The sequence below is a fragment of the Thalassophryne amazonica genome, chromosome 17 (assembly GCF_902500255.1).
Source record: "Thalassophryne amazonica chromosome 17, fThaAma1.1, whole genome shotgun sequence".
NCBI lineage: Eukaryota > Metazoa > Chordata > Actinopteri > Batrachoidiformes > Batrachoididae > Thalassophryne > Thalassophryne amazonica.
This window is the reverse complement of record NC_047119.1, coordinates 62,307,392-62,326,828: the sequence shown is the minus strand read 5'-3', so window position 1 is coordinate 62,326,828 and position 19,437 is coordinate 62,307,392. Positions and strand designations below refer to the sequence as shown.

Genomic DNA, 19,437 nt, shown 5'->3' with positions numbered 1-19,437 from the left:
CAAAATCAAAATCCACTGGACAGGCTGTGGAGCAGCACAGGTAACGCACGACAACAGTGGTAAAAAATAAAATAAAAATCCACTGGACAGGCTGTGGAGCAGCACAGGTAACGCACGACAACAGCGCTAAATAAAAAAATCCACTGGACAGGCTGTGGAGCAGCACAGGTAACGCACGACAACAGTGCTAAAAAATAAAATAAAAATCCACTGGACAGGCTGTGGAGCAGCACAGGTAACGCACGACAACAGTGCTAAAAAATAAAATAAAAATCCACTGGACAGGCTGTGGAGCAGCACAGGTAACGCACGACAACAGTGCTAAAAAAATAAATAAATAAATAAATAAATAAAAATAAATAAAAAAAATAATAAAATAAAAATCCACTGGACAGGCTGCGGAGCAGCACAGGTAACACACGACAACAGTGGTAAAAAATAAAATAAAAATCCACTAGACAGGCTGTGGAGCAGCACAGGTAACACACGACAACAGTGCTAAAAAAAAATAAAATAAAAATCAAAATCCACTGGACAGGCTGTGGAGCAGCACAGGTAACGCACGACAACAGTGCCAAAAAATAAAATAAAAATCCACTGGACAGGCTGTGGAGCAGCACAGGTAACGCACGACAACAGTGGTAAAAAATAAAATAAAAATCCACTGGACAGGCTGTGGAGCAGCACAGATAACGCACGACAACAGTGCTAAAAAATAAAATAAAAATCCACTGAACAGGCTGTGGAGCAGCACAGGTAACACACGACAACAGTGCTAAAAATAAAATAAAAATCCACTGGACAGGCTGTGGAACAGCACAGGTAACGCACGACAACAGTGCTAAAAAATAAAATAAAAATCCACTGAACAGGCTGTGGAGCAGCACAGGTAACGCACGACAACAGTGCTAAAAATAAAATAAAAATCCACTGGACAGGCTGTGGAACAGCACAGGTAACGCACGACAACAGTGCTAAAAAATAAAATAAAAATCCACTGGACAGGCTGTGGAACAGCACAGGTAACGCACGACAACAGTGCTAAAAAATAAAATAAAAATCCACTGGACAGGCTGTGGAACAGCACAGGTAACGCACGACAACAGTGCTAAAAAATAAAATAAAAATCCACTGAACAGGCTGTGGAGCAGCACAGGTAACGCACGACAACAGTGCTAAAAATAAAATAAAAATCCACTGGACAGGCTGTGGAGCAGCACAGGTAACGCACGACAACAGTGCTAAAAATAAAATAAAAATCCACTGGACAGGCTGTGGAGCAGCACAGGTAACGCACGACAACAGTGGTAAAAAATAAAATAAAAATCCACTGAACAGGCTGTGGAGCAGCACAGGTAACGCACGACAACAGTGGTAAAAAATAAAATAAAAATCCACTGAACAGGCTGTGGAGCAGCACAGGTAACGCACGACAACAGTGGTAAAAAATAAAATAAAAATCCACTGGACAGGCTGTGGAGCAGCACAGGTAACGCACGACAACAGTGGTAAAAAATAAAATAAAAATCCACTGAACAGGCTGTGGAGCAGCACAGGTAACGCACGACAACAGTGGTAAAAAATAAAATAAAAATCCACTGGACAGGCTGTGGAACAGCACAGGTAACGCACGACAACAGTGGTAAAAAATAAAATAAAAATCCACTGGACAGGCTGTGGAGCAGCACAGGTAACACACGACAACAGTGCTAAAATAAAATAAAAATCCACTAGGCAAGCTGTGGAGCAGCACGACAACAGTGCTAAAAAATAAAACAAAAATAAAAACGAAAGCGTTAGCAAGCTAGTTAGCCTGCCAACGCTGATGAAGGCCAGCTGATAAAAGTGCTCCGTCGCGATGCTTCGACCGTTAGAGGTCTTCCTTAGGCGTTGGAGCACGGTGAAAAAGTAAAAAGTAAAAAAGTCTTGAAAAAGACTGTTAATTCAAAGAACTCAAACAGCTCAGTTCAAACAGCTAACAGATACAGCAGAACACCGCTGTGCTCCGGAACAGGAAGTCAACAGGAATGATAAATAGCTTTATCTCGAGCATTTAAAGCATCATAATAACCGTACATTCTCTCCATTTTTCTATCACGCGCCAGCCTCCTTGTAATCCAGAATGGAGACGGCACCTGTCCTGCAGCAAATCGGTCACGTGATTGAAAACCCTCTATACACAGTCTCAGTTTGAGCTCATTTCTTGGTCCGTAATAGGACAAAGTGGTTTGGCATCTCATCAGGACGCCTCCCTTTGGCCGGTTTCTACAGGTGACACAGGAAATGATCTAGAACCCTGTGGAATGAATTAATTCATCTTCTGGTCTTAGAACTCCTTGAGACCCTCTTGGAGGATCTCACGAAGACATCGTCAGTGCTATATCTACAACCAACACGGCTGAATGGACCAACAACGGTTCTTCCACAGTAAACTTTGTTCAATTACTCTTTTTTTAAGACCACTATTGGCACTACAATGATAATGACAATTGCACACACAGACAAAGACACAGAAGCAAGTATTTTCCAGAGTTTTTTCTTTTTGTGTTCTGCTTCTTTCTTCTTCAGCAAAGAGTCAAAACCAGGCGTGTAGAGATCCTCGAGCCAAAAGTCCAGATCTTTTGGAGTCTTCTCTTCCTCCTGTAAAATAAACAAATAAATAAATATTAGTAGCATTATAAACAAATAATTAGTATCTCCTGAACGGAGGCAGAGCTGAAGACAGGGATCCCCTGATTTCTTGAAATTCCCCTGCAGAAAAAAAGGTTGTGCTGTCATTGGGGTCTAAGGTCATAATTATGATTTTTCCCTTTGATGTCCACCAACCGCATATGTAGGTGGGTTCTGGAATTGCCCAGACGAGATCAAATTTGCCAAAGACCAATCATTTGGAGTCATGGTCATGTCTGCCTGTATGTTTGTCAGGTCTCTGTTCCTCGGTGATTTCCACCAAACTTGGTGCGTCATTGAAGACTGGCCCTGAAATTATAGTTAACAAAATAAATCAAGATCAAAAAATTTAATTGAATGACACATTTGGTCCAAATGTGTCAAACAAGGTCAGTCAGAGGTCAATCATTTGAGTGAAGGTCAAGATCATTTGGGACAAATGTCAGTGGTTTGGCATCTCTACAGATTACTGGAGCTGTTATGGTCTTCAGGCCCACAGGTTCTATTACCAGTACACTGTAAACCCAAAGAAGTTAGCAGAACTCAAAAATACTGAGGCAATCAAATGCCACAAAATTTTTGAGTTCATAAACATAAAAAGTCAATTCTTCCCAGAACTTATAAGTTCCATTTATAGGCTACCTGTACTTCATGATTACAATTAAAGTATTCATTAAGAAAAGTAAGTTGATTTTCACTCGGAGTCACCACAGCAGATCTGAGATGGATGTTGATTTGGCACAAGTTTTATGCCGGATGTCCTTCCTGACATAACTCCACATTACAGGGGCAGGGGTGGGGTTTGAACTAGGAACCTTCTGCATCGCATCCAAATGCACTAACCACTTGTCCACCATCGCTAGTAAAGGGTTCATTAAGTCAACTCAAATATTTTCATATATATTGCTTAATTCTCTTAAGTTGTGCTTACTCAATATACAATTAGTTCAAGTCAGTCAAAAATTCTGAGTCTAATATACACAAAAAGCAAGACCATATTACACAAACTTGAAATATTTAAGTACATTTTTTAAAACTTTGAGTTTACTCTACTTAATCTTTTTAAATAATTTGAACATTCAGTGTATTAATAATGTCGCTGTTATTTCGCATAAGTTGGTGTTGTATTCACTGCTAAAACAAGAGCTGCCAAAGGGCGACTATATACAATTATAGGCTTTTGATTATCTTGACCAGGTCCGCATAATCACGGGTACACCGAAATCAAAAGTCTATAACTGCTTTATTATATGGTAAACAAGAAAATTGGGAGTTTGTCAAACATACTGAACCTGAAAAATCAATCTCAAGTTTCAACTCTTTATTATTACTGTCATACTGCACCAACTGACATCCTATCAATCGACTGGAGATGCCTGTTAAGTCCGTGACAAAGAGTCATCAGGCTTATTTTCTTATAAAGTTCGCCATTCGCCTGTCTAGCTTCCGTGTAAAATCGACCCAGTACTTTGTCAAGCATCCGTCTGTCATAAGTTTCAAAGTTGGGTGCATGATCCTTTTCAGTGACGTACTTGCGAAACAGGTTGGCTGCTGACTGTCTATTTCTGCTTGTTTGCCTTGTTTGTCTGTTGTTTATCCATAATTTGCTTTCCTCAAGTTCCCAGGAAAATAGGTTGGTGCCTCACTTTGAGATGATCCTTTTCTGGTTGAGCCAATGTACTTTATAGACCGAGAGCTGAGGTAGCCTACCATGCACACCCCCACCATCCCCCACAACAAAATGCAACTTGATTGTTTTCAACCTCTATAATGTCCTTAGTTGAAATTTGAGTGGTAACAGGAAAATAACTCATTCCTGATGTACCTTTTGCCGCAATATTCACCTAAAGGTTAAAAGCTACTCGTGAGTGCTGTACGTGGGCCGAATTTTTGCACTCTTTTACCTTCTTTAAATACCTATACATATAATATCAACCATATTCATCTATATATTTCTAAAAAGCCCATTTTCTCTACTTTAATATGATACCATCTCATTTCTGTAACATAAAATGGCACTTCTCTATATGGCTTACAGTACAACCATATACACAACCCTTACCTGGACCAAAAAATGTCCAAACATTTTATGAATAGTTTTTTGTAATAAAAACTGAAGTATCAGGGCCTAGATTAAGCACTAATATTACAACTACAAATTATTAGCTTTCATTTGAAACCAAAACTATGGTGAAAGTATTGACTGAATGACGAACTACTGACTTGGATGCGATTTGCCTTGTCTTGAACACGTTCACGGCACATATATACAGTGAAATTTACTAAGAAAATGTATTTACCTTCTCTGTGATATGTCCAAAGCTATAAAGTTCTGTAATTTTTGTATTTGAAATGGCACAAACAAATTAAAATGTGTGAAATACTAAGTGTTCCAATACTTTTGGAGGATACTGTATACATTGCTTTATGTAATAATAGAGCTCTTGTCCTGTCAGGAAAAGCACCCCATTTACGTGCCACAGTTTTTTTTTTTTTTTTCTCTTTCTAATCCTCCCTCTTCTCCTAACTCTAACCATAACATAAGTGTCTCCCCTCCCTTAACCCTTAACATAACCCTCCAGCACCCCCCGTCACCCCACATTTCGTGGCCCTGTCGCAAAATAAATTTGTGCCCCCGTTACGAAAAGCACCCCATTTTCGTACCCCATCACAAACCAATAGATTACTTTTCGTAATGCCATCATGACATGAAGCGTGTAATGAAAATGTCGGTTTCATTTGTAAAACCAAGATATGGTGGCTGGTAAGGCCACTACTTCTTGTTGTCTAAGTGCCCGAATTCCAAAGTTACCTACAACAAACAATATAGAGCAGCATTTTTGTTGTCAAACAGTATTTTTTGAACTTCAACAAATATTCTCATTTTCAATCAAATGCCCACATTACAGTTTTTTCCCCCTCACCTACACAAATATGTGTTGGGCCAACTTGTCCGTCAATCATCAGTGACCTCTGACCCTGCTGTGATTACCTTCAGGTAGTCTGCCAGGTTGCCGTTGATGGTTTGTGTGTCGTAGTCCTGGACAGTCCAGGAAGGTTTGGCTTTCTCGTTGTCCACCGTGTCTGCAGCTCTCATGTCCATGTACAGCGGGTTTCTTTTAATGTTGGACTTCAGAGTGAGCGGGGTGATGTGCTTTTCCAGATATCTGTCCACAAACATAACAGTGGTGCCCTCCGGTGCTGGAGATGGGCCAGTTTCAGTCACGACTCTACGCTCTCTCTGTGACAAGAATGAAAAAGGCGTTTACCAATGCGCTGTTAGCAACATGCTTTGTAGCTTTATTATTGGCAGCACGGTGGATTAGTGGTTAGCACTGTCTCACAGCAAGAAGGTCATGGGATCGATTCCCACCTGTGGCCTTTCTGTGTGGAGTTTGCATGTTCTCCCAGTGTTTGTGTGGGTTTCCTGTGGGTGCTCATGTTTCCTCCCACATTTAAAAAGACATGCAGGTTAGATGAATTGGAAACTTCATAACTGTCCAGGTCTCCCTTACAAAAGAGATCTCAGTCTTAATGGGACTAACCTGGTTAAATTAAATTAAATATAATACCTATATATAGTAATACACACTGCCACGTACCCGTACAGTATCATAATAACCAACACACACAGTGATCAGAGCAACGGGCACATCAGTACAACACAACAGTCACTGCATAAAAAAGTGTTACGTTCATGTTCAGACTGTCACTGCATAGCCGTGGCAAGTGGGGCGCTGCAGCACCTCCTGCTGGAAAAGCAGATGTCACAGCACCCCCTGCCAGATGACAAAAATATAACAGTAAAATAAATGCATTAAAATATCCAAATAGTTTAGACGTGTGCACGTCATTTAGGATAGGAAAACGCAGCTGTTGAAGACTAATATAACCCCAATGAACAACTTGGGATATGTGCCAAAATCTCTATCCGGGACGAACAGCCCGAAAATACTCAAAAAATGCCCGCACCTTTTTAAGAAATGTCCACGCCCTTTTAAAAAATGCCCACACCCTTTTAAAAAATGTCCACGCCCTTTTAAAAAATGCCCACGCCCTTTTAAAAAATGATCACGCCCTTTAAAAAAAAATGCCCACGCCCTTTTAAAAAATGCCCACGCCCTTTTTAAAAATGCCCACACCCATTTAAAAAAAATTATCACGCCCTTTTAAAAAATGCCCACGCCCTTTTAAAAAATGATCACGCCCTTTTAAAAAATGATCACGCCCTTTTAAAAAATGCCCACGCCCTTTGTAAAAATGCCCACGCCCTTTGTAAAAATGCCCACGCCCTTTGTAAAAATGCCCACACCCATTTAAAAAAATTATCACGCCCTTTTAAGATATGCCCACGCCCTTTTAAAAAATGATCACACCCTTTTAAAAAATTATCACGCCCTTTTAAAAAATTATCACGCCCTTTTAAAAAATGCCCACGCCCTTTTAAAAAATTATCATGCCCTTTTAAAAAATGCCCACGCCCTTTTAAAAAATGCCCACGCCCTTTGTAAAAATGCCCACACCGATTTAAAAAAAATTATCACGCCCTTTTAAGATATGCCCACGCCCTTTTAAAAAATGATCACACCCTTTTTAGTCACAAGTGTTACTTCAAATGCAGCTGTATTTTCTAAACTGCTCAGCGACAGATTTTCCGATGCACTCAGTATGTTCAGAATGACAATTACATGTTTGTTATAAGTTGTATTATTGGCTGTTGGGAAATTTCCCTGATAATCTTTAAAACAATAAGGATCTCGAGATACTGCTGTCTGCTAAAGAAACAAATTTTGTTTTGTATTTTTTACTTTACATCAATATTCCATTGATAATGGCACAACTGAAGACAAAATTTCATTACACAGGGTGAACACAAAACCACTCCTTGGTTTCAAATATTTATAATATCAAAAGTCACATGAATAATTTTACAATTTTGAAGAAGAAGAATCTGCAAAAGAGAAAAAAAAAACTTGATGAGTTTCTGCAGCTGTTGATACCAAAATTGTAAAATAGTCACGTGACTTTTGATATTATAGATATTTGAACACCATGAGTGTTATTGTGTTCACCCTGTATTTGGCAAATGTTAATTTTCTTTCAATGTACGGTAATAAGTTGACCCACTTATTTTAGCCACTTTCTCTTAAAATATCAAAACAGAAATTTTACACTTTTCTATGACCCTCCCAAACATGTAATGGTCATTCTGAACATTTTGAATACCTTGGAAAATCTGTAGCTATTGCAGTTTAGAAAATACCGCTGTATTTGAAGTAGCACTTGGGACGAAAAAGGGCATGGTCATTTTTTAAAAGGGCATGGTCATTTTTTAAAAGGGCATGGTCATTTTTAAAAGGACGTGGTCATTTTTAAAAGGACGTGGTCATTTTTAAAAGGACGTGGTCATTTTTGGGCTGTTCATCCTGGATAGAGATTTTGGCACATATCACAAGTTGTTCATTTGGGTCATATTAGCCTAGAACAGTTGAGTTGTGCATACATGTCTCAGCTAGATCCTCTACTATACACAAAAATTCCATGTTTGAAGACGTTTTTGAAAATAATAAGGAATTCTGAATCAGTATTCTATGATGCACACTGTAACAGAATCTGCTAAGTTAGTTCCAACACTTGTTTGCCTGTTTTTCCCAGCATCTACCGATTTGTTGACGTTGCCCTCAGTGGGAACCTGCTCCCTTTTGCAGCCAACCTCAAGTGACTAGTCAAAGAAATGTAACTTTTTCTTCTTCCAGGGGTGCCTAGTTTGTGAATGTTGAAGCTAACTGCTTGAGAGAAACGCACCACATAACCAAAATGTCAAATTAGTGCAGCAGATAAGAGAATATTTAAAGCAGAATCCTGCAAATGGTGATACAAGAATTAAATTTGGCACAAATGCTCCTTAGACATTCCTCTTTTGAAAAAACTGATTGGCCACTTGAATTTCCAATTGGCGGTCAGGTAGGGGTCAATGGAAGGATTACACAGGGGTCAAAATTAAAAGATGCTCCAATCATATTGAAAACTATACCACATTATTTGCCTGATCATAAAAATTCCAAAAAGGTAGTTTGGACGATCTGTGACTGAATGTTCTGGAGTTATGTGGCAAAAACAGCAAGAATGGTGGCAAAGGTTGGGTTCAGTTTGTACAGGGGTCAAAAGTTAGTTAAAGTTGCTCCAATTTTCGTAAAAAGTGATGCAAGTTATTAGTTGTGTTAACAGGGTTTTAAAAAGGAATAGTTTGGACCATGTATCATACTTAGTTATCACGCTACAGGGTAACATACAGGGTTGGGAGGGTTACTTTAAAAATGTATTCCGATGCAGTTACTAGTTACCTGTTGAAAAATCAGTAAAGTAATCCAAGTACCATAATATTAAAGTAATGTAATTTGATTACTTTCAGTTACTTCTGGATTACTCCAATATCAAATATGCTAATACAGACAAAAGAAACTAAATATAAATAGTCTTGACCACATAGTACAGTTTATTAAGCAAAAATAAAACTGTTTCTTTTACATGGCATGCTCTGTTTTACTTCACATTATGAATTAAGAGCACCCACAATATTGTTTTAAACACACCCAGTGTTCACCTGCTAAATTTTCAACAAAAAATGCCAAACAAGTGAAGGATAATGAAAACTCAGGCGGTGGGCGGATGAACTTGTAATTAAAAGTGGCTTGCAGAACAATATACAAAAAAAAAAAAAAAAAAAAATTCTGCTACTTGTTCAGTAAACATAAAATTATCTTACTTTAGTCTTTCACATGGCATTCGCACCATGTTTAACATATCAGTCCACTTATTCAACTTTCAAAATAAGAACAAAAGCATAATGAAAACCATTAAGTAAATACTGTCAGTAAGGAGGCGTGATCGCCATTTTAATTCCGGGCAAGTTAGTGATTTGTGTGCATAGAAGTTCAAGAAACAGGTGGAATATGCCGGAAAGCTGCACATGTTGGCAAAGCCACAAACGGAGGAACAAGGGAGACAATATTTCCTTCCATAAGTAAATGGTTTTGGTTATTCTTGTCACTTTGTCCATGATATTTGGATGCTAAAGAGCTGTATTTCCTGCTGTACCTGTGTCGCCCGATGACACGGACCATTAACTCTTCACTTATGTCTAGTTGATATTTTCCACTGTTAGACCAATGTCTAGTTAAAATACTTATTTTTAGTGATTAAAATTGTTCGACAAGACTGGGGATTTTTTTTTAAATCCATCCATCCATCCATTTTCTTCCGCTTTATCCGGAGTCGGGTTGCGGGGGCAGCAGCTCAAGCAAAGCCGCCCAGACCTCCCGATCCACACACACCTCTCCCAGCTCCTCCGGGGAAACCCCAAGGCGTTCCCAAGCCAGCCGAGAGATGTAATCCTTCCAGCATGTCCTGGGTCTTCCCCGGGGCCTCCTCCCAATGGGACGTGCCCGGAACACCTCTCCAGTGAGGCGTCCAGGGGGCATCTAGAAAAGATGCCCGAGCCACCTCAACTGACTCCTTTCGATGTGGAGGAGCAGCGGCTCGACTCCGAGCTCCTCCCGAGTGACCGAGCTCCTCACCCTATCTCTAAGGGAGCGCCCAGCCACCCTGCGGAGGAAACTCATCTCGGCCGCTTGTACCCGCGATCTCGTTCTTTTGGTCATGAGCCAAATCTCATGACCATAGGTGAGGATCGGAACGTAGATCGATTGGTAAATCGAGAGCTTTGCCCATCCGTCCCTCACTCGTGAACAAGACCCCGAGATACTTAAACTCCTCCATTTCAGGCAAGGACACTCCACCGACCTGAAGAGGGCAAAGCACCTTTTTCCGGTCGAGAACCATGGCCTCGGATTTGGAGGTGCTGATTTTCATCCCGGACGCCTCACACTCGGCTGCAAACCACCCCAGTGCACACTGAAGGTCCTGATTTGATGAAGCCAACAGAACCACATCGTCCGCAAATAGCAGAGATGAGATTCTGTGGTTCCCAAACCAGACCCCCTCTACACCCTGGCTGCGCCTAGAAATTCTGTCCATAAAATAATGAACAGAACCAGTGACAAAGGGCAGCCCTGGCGGAGGCCAACGTGCACTGGAAACAGGTTTGACTTACTACCGGCAATGCGAACCAAGCTCCTGCTGCGGTCATATAGGGACCGGATAGCCCTTAGCAAAGGACCCCGGACCCCGTAACCCCCGGAGCAGTCCCCACAGGGTGCCCCGAGGGACACGTTCGAACGCCTTCTCCAGATCCACAAAACACATGTAGACTGGTTGGGCTAACTCCCATGAAACCTCGAGCACCCGATGGAGCATGTAGAGCTGGTCCAGTGTGCTGCGACCAGGACACCCTCCGGTCCCCCTTCTTAAACAGAGGGACCACCACCCCGGTCTGCCAATCCAGAGGCACTGTCCCCGATCGCCACGCGATGTTGCAGAGGCGTGTCAGCCAAGACAGTCCCACAACATCCAGACACTTAAGGTACTCAGGATGGATTTCATCCACCCCAGGAGCCTTGCCACCGAGGAGCTTTCTAACCACCTCGGTGACTTCTGCCTGGGTAATGGGTGAGTCCGCCTCTGGGTCCCCAGTCTCTGCTTCCTCTTCGGAAGACGTGACGATGGGATTGAGGAGATCCTCAAAGTACTCCTTCCACCGCCCAACAACATCCCCAGTCAGGGTCAACAGCTCCCCACCCGCACCATAAACAGTGCCGGTGGAGAGCTGCTTCCGCCTCCTGAGGCGTTGGACGGTTTGCCAGAATCTCTTCGAGGCCGACCGATAGTCCTCCTTCATAGCCTCCCCGAACTCCTCCCAGACCTGAGTTTTTGCCTCTGCGACCGCACGGGCTGCGGCACGCTTGGCCTGCCGGTACCTGTCAGCTGCCTCTGGGGTCCCACCTACCAACAAAGATAAGTAGGACTCCTTCTTCAGCTTGACGGCATCCCTTACTTCCGGTGTCCACCACCGGGTTCGGGGATTGCCACCGCGACAGGCACCAGAGACCTTGCGACCACAGCTATGAGCGGCCGCATCAACAATGGAGGTGGAGAACATGGTCCACTTGGACTCCATGTCTCCAACCTCCCCCGGGATCTGGGAGAAGCTCTCCTGGAGGTGGGAGTTGAAGACCTCCCTGACAGAGGGTTCTGCCAGTCGTTCCCAGCAGACCCTCACGATACGTTTGGGCCTGCCAGGTCTGACCGGCTTCCTCCCCTCCCAGCGGATCCAACTCACCACCAGGTGGTGATCGGTCGACAGCTCTGCCCCTCTCTTTACTCGAGTGTCCAAGACACGTGACCGAAGGTCAGATGATATGACTACAAAGTCGATCATCTACCTCCGGCTCAGGGTGTCCTGGTGCCACGTGCACTTATGGACACCCTTGTGCTCGAACATGGTGTTCATGATGGACAAACTGTGACTAGCACAGAAGTCCAATAGCACAGAAGTCCAACAACTGAACACCACTCGGGTTCAGATCGGGGAGGCCGTACTTCCCAATCACCCCCCTCCAGGTCTCACTGTCGCCGCCCACGTGGGCATTGAAATCCCCCAGGAGAACAATGGAGTCCCCAGTCGCAGCGCTATCTAGTACCCCTCCCAGGGACTCCAGGAAGGTTGGGTACTCTGCACTGCCACTCGGCCCGTAGGCCGAGACAATGGTGAGAGACCTGTCCCTGACCCGATGTCGTAGGGACGCGACCCTCTCGTTCACCGGAGTGAACTCCAACACATGGCGACTGAGCTGGGGAGCAATAAGCAATGCAACCCCAGCTCTCCGCCTTTCCCCGTGGACAATCCCAGAAAAATGAAGTGTCCAGCCCCTCTCCAGGAGTTGGGTACCAGAGCCCATGCTGTGCGTGGAGGTGAGCCCGACTATCTCTAGTCGGTATCTCTCAACCTCCCGCACAAGCTCAGGCTCCTTGCCCCCCAGCGAGGTGACATTCCACGTCCCAACAGCCAGGGGCTGTGAGCATGGACCGCCGGGCCACCCGCCCTCGACCGCCACCCAATCCTCTCTGCACCCGACCCCCATGGCCCCCTCTGCAGGTGGTGAACCCACAGGAGGGCGGGCCCATGTTGGTCCTTCGGGCTGAGCCCGGCCGGGCCCCATGGGCTAAGGCCCGGCCACCAGGCGCTCGCGCGCGAGCCCAACCCCAGGCCTGGCTCCAGGGTGGGACCCCGGCTCCGCCATACCGGGCGACGTCTCGGTCCTTGATCTTTCACTGGTCATGGAGGTTCTGAGGTTCTCTTTTTTTAAAATTTGCACCTTAAAATAATGAGATTATAATGACTCGCGCTGTGCCGCTCACAGTCACATCCACACATAGCGATGTGTACCCACACCACTGACTTCATGAACGAAACTCGGTCAATAAAGGATAATTGTGTAAAAATATAATATATATAAATGTATTGTAATGGTTTTAGGAGCCGCGCTGCGTTGAACACAGCAGCTGCAGCAGGACGCCTCAGCTCAGCAGCTTGAACAGCGCAGATCCGTGTAACTTTCAACACTAATATTTGGGAATGTGTGTGTGTCAGAGTAAGTTTAATACTTTCCTGACATAATTTAATGTAATTTAATTTTACCGGTTTGATATCCAGGTCAAAATGGCATTTTAACACGTATTTTGCTAGCATTTTTCTGAGTGTGTTCAGTCGCGAATCTCCATTGAAAATGCATTAATATCCGGGTACTTCATCAATATTTTGCCCGGTTAGGAGACGTCATGTCACTGTCCATGAAGGGACGTTTTTGTTTCAAAGAAAAAAATATATATACAGATATCATAAAATGCCTTAAAATTGTAATCCTGCGAACTAATCCCCATTTTTACTAAATATACCTGTCATCTGAATGCGTCTTTTTTTCTGTAACTGTAGCAGAATACAGTTACGGGTATTTTGTATCCTAATTACGTAACGCCGTTACATGTATTCCGTTACTCCCCAAGCCTGGTAACATACAGTTGTATGTAAAGGTTTGGTGGAGCCGCATGGCGCAAAGCAACGCTGTGATGAAGCCTTCCGGGACATGTTGGGGCATGTCCAGCTCATGCGCAATCACAATCGGATAATCACACGACTGAAAAGCAACCGGAATCCATCTGAAATCCACCTGAAAGCCGTCCTGTGAGACCAACACGGAGGTGGTTTTGTGCCGCGTAATGAACGGCTCCGTGGTGCATCCCTCCGCTTTTCTTTCCATGAAAAAAACTCCTGTAACAGTGGAATGTCCCGAAAAAGTGCTGATGTCCACGACTTCTGCCTTTTTGTGAAAGTCAGACGAGGTCCCGGATCAACAAAGCCTTCACGTTGGAAATGATCTGGCTGTTTCAGCGGGGTCTGAGCATGTCGATCAGCGCTGGGAGCGCGCTGCGCTCTCAGCAGTTGTGGGACGTCCTTAAAGCGGCAGTAACACTCCTTAATCTGTATAATCCCCATAAAATTGTCCCTGAAAGCCATATTAATTTTCCGAATGGTGTCCACCTGGAGGTCTCTCACAGTTTCTGGAAAAAAAATTGATGTAGCAAAGCTCCAAATCATTCAGACATTTATTCGCAATAAAAAAATGACGAGAGGGTGGACCAGTGCTCACACAAAGCCTGCTCACAGGCGAATGATGCAACCAACAGGCGTGAAAAAAGTCATGCATACGCACGAAGGTTCAAGCTTGTCTGATGCAATCACACGTGATTCAAATCCATATGGTTTTTGAAAAAAAATAAAAAGGTCGGATACTTTTCTAACAGACCTCGTATCATACAGCAGATAAACAGTGATATTTGAGAAGCAAAATGAAGTTTATAGGATTTACAGAAGGTGTGCAATTTTTCTTTAAACAAAATTAGACAGGTGCATAACTTTTGGCACCCCAACAGAAAAAAAATACATCAGTATTTAGTAGGACCTCCTTTTGCAGAAATAACAGCCTTGAAATGCTTCCTATAGCTTCCAATGAGAGTCTGGATTCTGGTTGAAGGTATTTTTGACTATTCTTCTTTACAAAACATCTCCAGTTCAGTCAGGTTTGTTGATTTGTGAGCATGGACAGCCCGCTTAAAATCACACCACACATTTTCAATAATATTCAGGTCTGGGGACTGAGGTGGCCATTCCAGAATGTTGTACTTGTTGCTCTGCATGAATGCCTTAGTAGATTTTGAGCAGTGTTTAGGGTCGTTGTCTTGTTGAAAGATCCAGCCCCGGCCAAACTTCAACTTTGTCACTGATTCATGAACATTGTTCTCAAGAATCTGCTGATATTGACTGGAATCCATGTGACCCTCAACTTTAACAAGATTCCCAGTACCTGCACTGGCCACACAGCCACACAGCATGATGGAACCACCTCCAAATTTTACTGTAGGGAGCAAGTGTTTTTCTTGGAATGCTGTGTTCTTTTTCAGCCATGCATACCATCCCTTGTTATGTCCAAATAACTCAGTTTTAGTTTCATCAGTCCACAGCACCTTATTCCAAAATGAAGCTGGCTTGTCTAAATGTGCAATGATTTATAAAGGAAAATTATGAAAATGATCAGGGCTGCCCAAAACCTTTACATGCAGTGACACAAACCTCTACAACTGTATGTCACGTCATAGAATCCAATGGACGTTGACCTTATTTGACCTTTACTTTGGAGACCAAACATTCAATACAGTCAAAACTATTTAATTTATTCATCCTGTTAGCACAACCAATAATTTGTTTTATCGCCAACTATATTTAACTAGAAAGATCAGGTAAGGTCACGTAGCATGTTACCGAATTCTCCAAACTATGGAACTGGGAACTGGATGGCATCCACCCAGGCAGACATCCAGTGCATCCTCACCTCTCAAAAGTAACCATCTATCTGCTGCAGTCAGGTGAAATGTAGGTGTCCCCTTGGCCTTCTACAGCCACTGGGGTCCTCATTACTGAGGCATGTGTAGTGGATAATGGTGACACAAACACTCCCGTAAACAGCCATTTCAGCAGTACTCAAGGATCCCCTCAAGAGACTTAATACCAAATACATCAACCTGCCATCTTAGCTCATTGGTTACCATCCAAGTCTCGCAACCATACAGTGAGACAAGAAGCACCAAGACCCTAAAGACTTGGACCTTTGTTCTCCTGCAAAGGTATCAGCATCTCCAAACACCTCTGCCCAGGCTCCTCCCAAGCATCTCTCAATCTCAAAGGCCACGTAATGAAGATCAGAGAAATGAATGCCATGACTGAAGTAAGTGACTGTCTCTACAAGTTCAATACTTTCCCCACATACAGACATGCTTCTGATGGCTGAGTCCAGGAAGTCATTGATCTTAGTCTCAATACAGGACTATTGCAAATCCACACACTCTTCAACCACCAGTTCTGGAAAGATCCTGAACAGTGTCAGAAGCACAACACAACTCTGAGGAACACCACTATCCACTGCGGTAAAAAGCACTGAACTGTAAATTAGGGGGTAAAAACATATTTGACATATGACCCCTTTAAAGACCATTAATCAGATCCTCCTCAGATAATGTTTACATTGTTGGTACTTATTTACAGTGACAAACAGATATGCATATATTTACAGATACGTACATATTGGAAATACTTTAATTTCTCAGTTGTCAGGCAAGTTGTGTAACCAGTGTTTTCGAACATACCTGAGAATAGACCCTGTTGTGCCAGTGTCTCTGACTGGACATGGCAGCACCGACCTGGAACATGCCGTGAGTGGCGGGCAGCATGCCCACGTCGAGTTGGAGGAATTTCTCTGGATGGTTGTTGTTGGGTAGAACAGAGATGTCCATGCTGGCTGTGCTGATGGAGCTCCACGTTCAACGTTTGGTACCTCGGTTGGATGCACATGCTCACTACAACCTCCAAGCTGTGTAATAATTCATGCAGAGCGAGGTATTTATGACCCTGTATCACTTGCAGGTGTGTGTAACCCGACCTGATGGAGAGAGGTGCAGACCCACATAATCTCCGTCCATCTGTGTATTGACTTACATAAAACCTCTAGTGATGTCATAAAGAATGACATCACCTTGTGTAATGTATGATATACAGTGTTTCAGATAATATAATATTTTGTAATTTAATACCTTGACCATTTTTTTTTTCTGAAATGATCTTAGATTTTAACAACAGTATATAGAAACAACTCAAAATTCTATGTTTTATGTTTTTTCTTTTCAGGTATAGAAATGGTATTCATTAGAAAAGAAGAGGCGTTTTTGTGTCAAACAAGATTGTGCAGCATGCATTTGTGAGAGAATTAGCTAAAAATGCATCAACTACAATGCAGATTTGAACATGGCACCAAAATGTCAAAGAGCAAAGCTGTCTGTGCAGGGCAAAAGGATCTGGATGGCCGTCTCACAGGTGGTACGCATATTGAAAATTTGTAAAATCGTCCATGAAATCCACATACCTTTGAATTTCCCTTCAAATTTTGATCAATAGATTTTATTGTGATCAACATTAAGCCTGTTAAATTTAATTTAAATTAATCCTCCCCTCACGCCGCAGGTTCAAGAACTCCTTTCCCATAGCCATTAGACTGTTAAACAGTTGAACACCCCCCTCCCCATTAAGGACAGAGCCCCCTATCACTGGTCACTTTATCTTCTATTGGACACTTTACTATATTACAGACACTTTATTCTATTGCACTACAATACCTGTTAACTTCAATTGCACTAAATTGCATGAAACCATTTACTGCTGAATGTTGCACAAAACAGTGAATGTTGCACACTGATGCACTATCATGTACATATCATGTAGGCCATTACACTATGGAGCTAAATCAAGGCCAAACGTTTTGTAATCTAAAAATAAAAAAAGATTGAAAAAATAAATTTTGAAACTGAAAATTAAAGTTTTGTAGTCTGAAAATAAAAAAGATTGAAAAATTAAATTTTGAAACTGAAAATTCAATGTTTGTTCTTGAATTTTATAATAATTTAAAAAGTATTATCAAAATAAAAATAAGTGTAAGCTATATATTTTTCAGTTTAAATAAATTTTTGATTCAGCTCTGTAATTATTTTGATCAAATAATTTATTTTCATTCATATTTCTTTTTTTTCACCTTCAGATCTTTTTTTTCACGTTCCGATCTTATTTTTTCAGTTTGAAACTTTTGGCCCCATTCTGGCGTGGGAGGGCGTGGTTTCAATTGAGAGGGGCGTGGAATTGTGAGTGACAGCAGAGCAATCTGTCCTCACATGATGTTGTTTTCAGGAAACGTGGGTACTTTGATAGATAATGACTCTGCTGCTCCCGTCTCCATCGTTATTTACTACGCAGCTGGCACGTGAAGAAAATAGAGAGAATGAAAGCTTATTACGAGGCTTTAAACCCTCGAGATGAAGCTGTTTATTGTGATCGATGTGTAGCAGTTGGTTCAGTGGATCCGTATGTTGTACTGGATAGTGAATTTAATGACGATGTAACAAAGTTGACCGCCCGTAAATCCAAATCCAAAGCTGCCCGGAAAAGTGCTCCGGCTACCGGCAGTGTGAAGAAGCCTCGCCGTTACAGGCCCGGCACTGAGAGAGATCCACCGAGCTGCTGATCCACAAGCTGCTGACCAGGTCAGCCTCGCCGGCCTCCTGCAGAGCATCACAGCGGAGCTCTGAAAGCGGAGGTCGGTCTTGAAGTCCTGAGCGATTTCTCTCACCAGGTGCTGGAAGGGCAGCTTGTGGATCAGCAGCTCGGTGGATTTCTGGTACCAGCGGAGTGCCACAGTGCCAGGCCTGTAACGGTGAGGCTTCTTCACACCGCCGGTAGCCGGAGCGCTCTTCCAGGCAGCTTTGGATTTGGATTTACGGGTGGTCTGCTTGGTTCTGTCCATATTAAAGCTTCCTTCAGATCTGCTGAGTCAGGTCTCTCTGTGTGTCACTTAGAAAGCTTGTAACACTCCACTGCAGCCTGTAAAATGAGCGACCTGCCACATTTTTATGTGGCGATGCCTGCGCTGCGTTCACGGTCTTGTGTGGATTTGGGACACATCGGTTTTTTTAGGTATAGGTGTAAACTTACAATCTTGCATATTTTCCAGTTTTTAAACATCAAAATGACCAAGAGTGGTCTAGAATGACTTGTAATAGACATCTTTAGCATCACTTTATTTACAGGTATCAAGACAACACAGTGGAGAGAAAGTGTTAAGTCATTATCTACACTCAACAAAAAATATAAACGCAACACTTTTGGTTTTGCTCCCATTTTGTACGAGATGAACTCAAAGATCTAAAACTTTTTCCACATACACAATATCACCATTTCCCTCAAATATTGTTCACAAACCAGCCTAAATCTGTGATAGTGAGCACTTCTCCTTTGCTGAGATAATCCATCCCACCTCACAGGTGTGCAATATCAAGATGCTGATTAGACACCATGATTAGTGCACAGGTGTGCCTTAGACTGCCCACAATAAAAGGCCACTCTGAAAGGTGCAGTTTGTGTTTATTGGGGGGGGGATACCAGTCAGTATCTGGTGTGACCACCATTTGCCTCATGCAGTGCAACACATCTCCTTCGCATAGAGTTGATCAGGTTGTCAATTGTGGCCTGTGGAATGGTTTGTCCACTCCTCTTCAATGGCTGTGCGAAGGTTCTGGATACTGGCAGGACTGGTACACGCTGTCGTATACGCCGGTCCAGAGCATCCCAAACATGCTCAATGGGTGACATGTCCGGTGAGTATGCCGGCCATGCAAGAACTGGGACATTTTCAGCTTCCAAGAATTGTGTACAGA

General features: G+C 42.8%; 1 protein-coding gene across 1 annotated transcript; it reads right to left on the bottom strand.

Annotated features, from left to right (window-relative positions):
- Window positions 1–2,442: 2,442 nt before the first annotated feature.
- On the bottom strand, window positions 2,443–16,586 carry LOC117529119 (major intrinsically disordered NOTCH2-binding receptor 1-like). Its single transcript, XM_034191819.1, has 3 exons — window positions 16,327–16,586; window positions 5,663–5,911; window positions 2,443–2,640 (listed from the first exon to the last, which is right to left on the bottom strand). The coding sequence occupies exons 1-3, from the start codon at window positions 16,471–16,473 to the stop codon at window positions 2,443–2,445; spliced, it is 594 nt and encodes a 197-aa protein (XP_034047710.1). The 5' UTR covers window positions 16,474–16,586.
- Between the last annotated feature and the right edge of the window lie 2,851 nt (window positions 16,587–19,437).

Excerpts from the sequence above, each read along its gene's own strand:
- LOC117529119 (XM_034191819.1), bottom strand. The coding sequence starts at position 16,473 with ATGGACATCTCTGTTCTACCCAACAACAACCATCCAGAGAAATTCCTC. Across the intron at positions 5,912-16,326 it reads ACAACAGGGTCTATTCTCAG|AGAGAGCGTAGAGTCGTGAC; the intron begins GTATGTTCGAAA and ends TTCTTGTCACAG. Across the intron at positions 2,641-5,662 it reads ACCTGGCAGACTACCTGAAG|GAGGAAGAGAAGACTCCAAA; the intron begins GTAATCACAGCA and ends TTTATTTTACAG.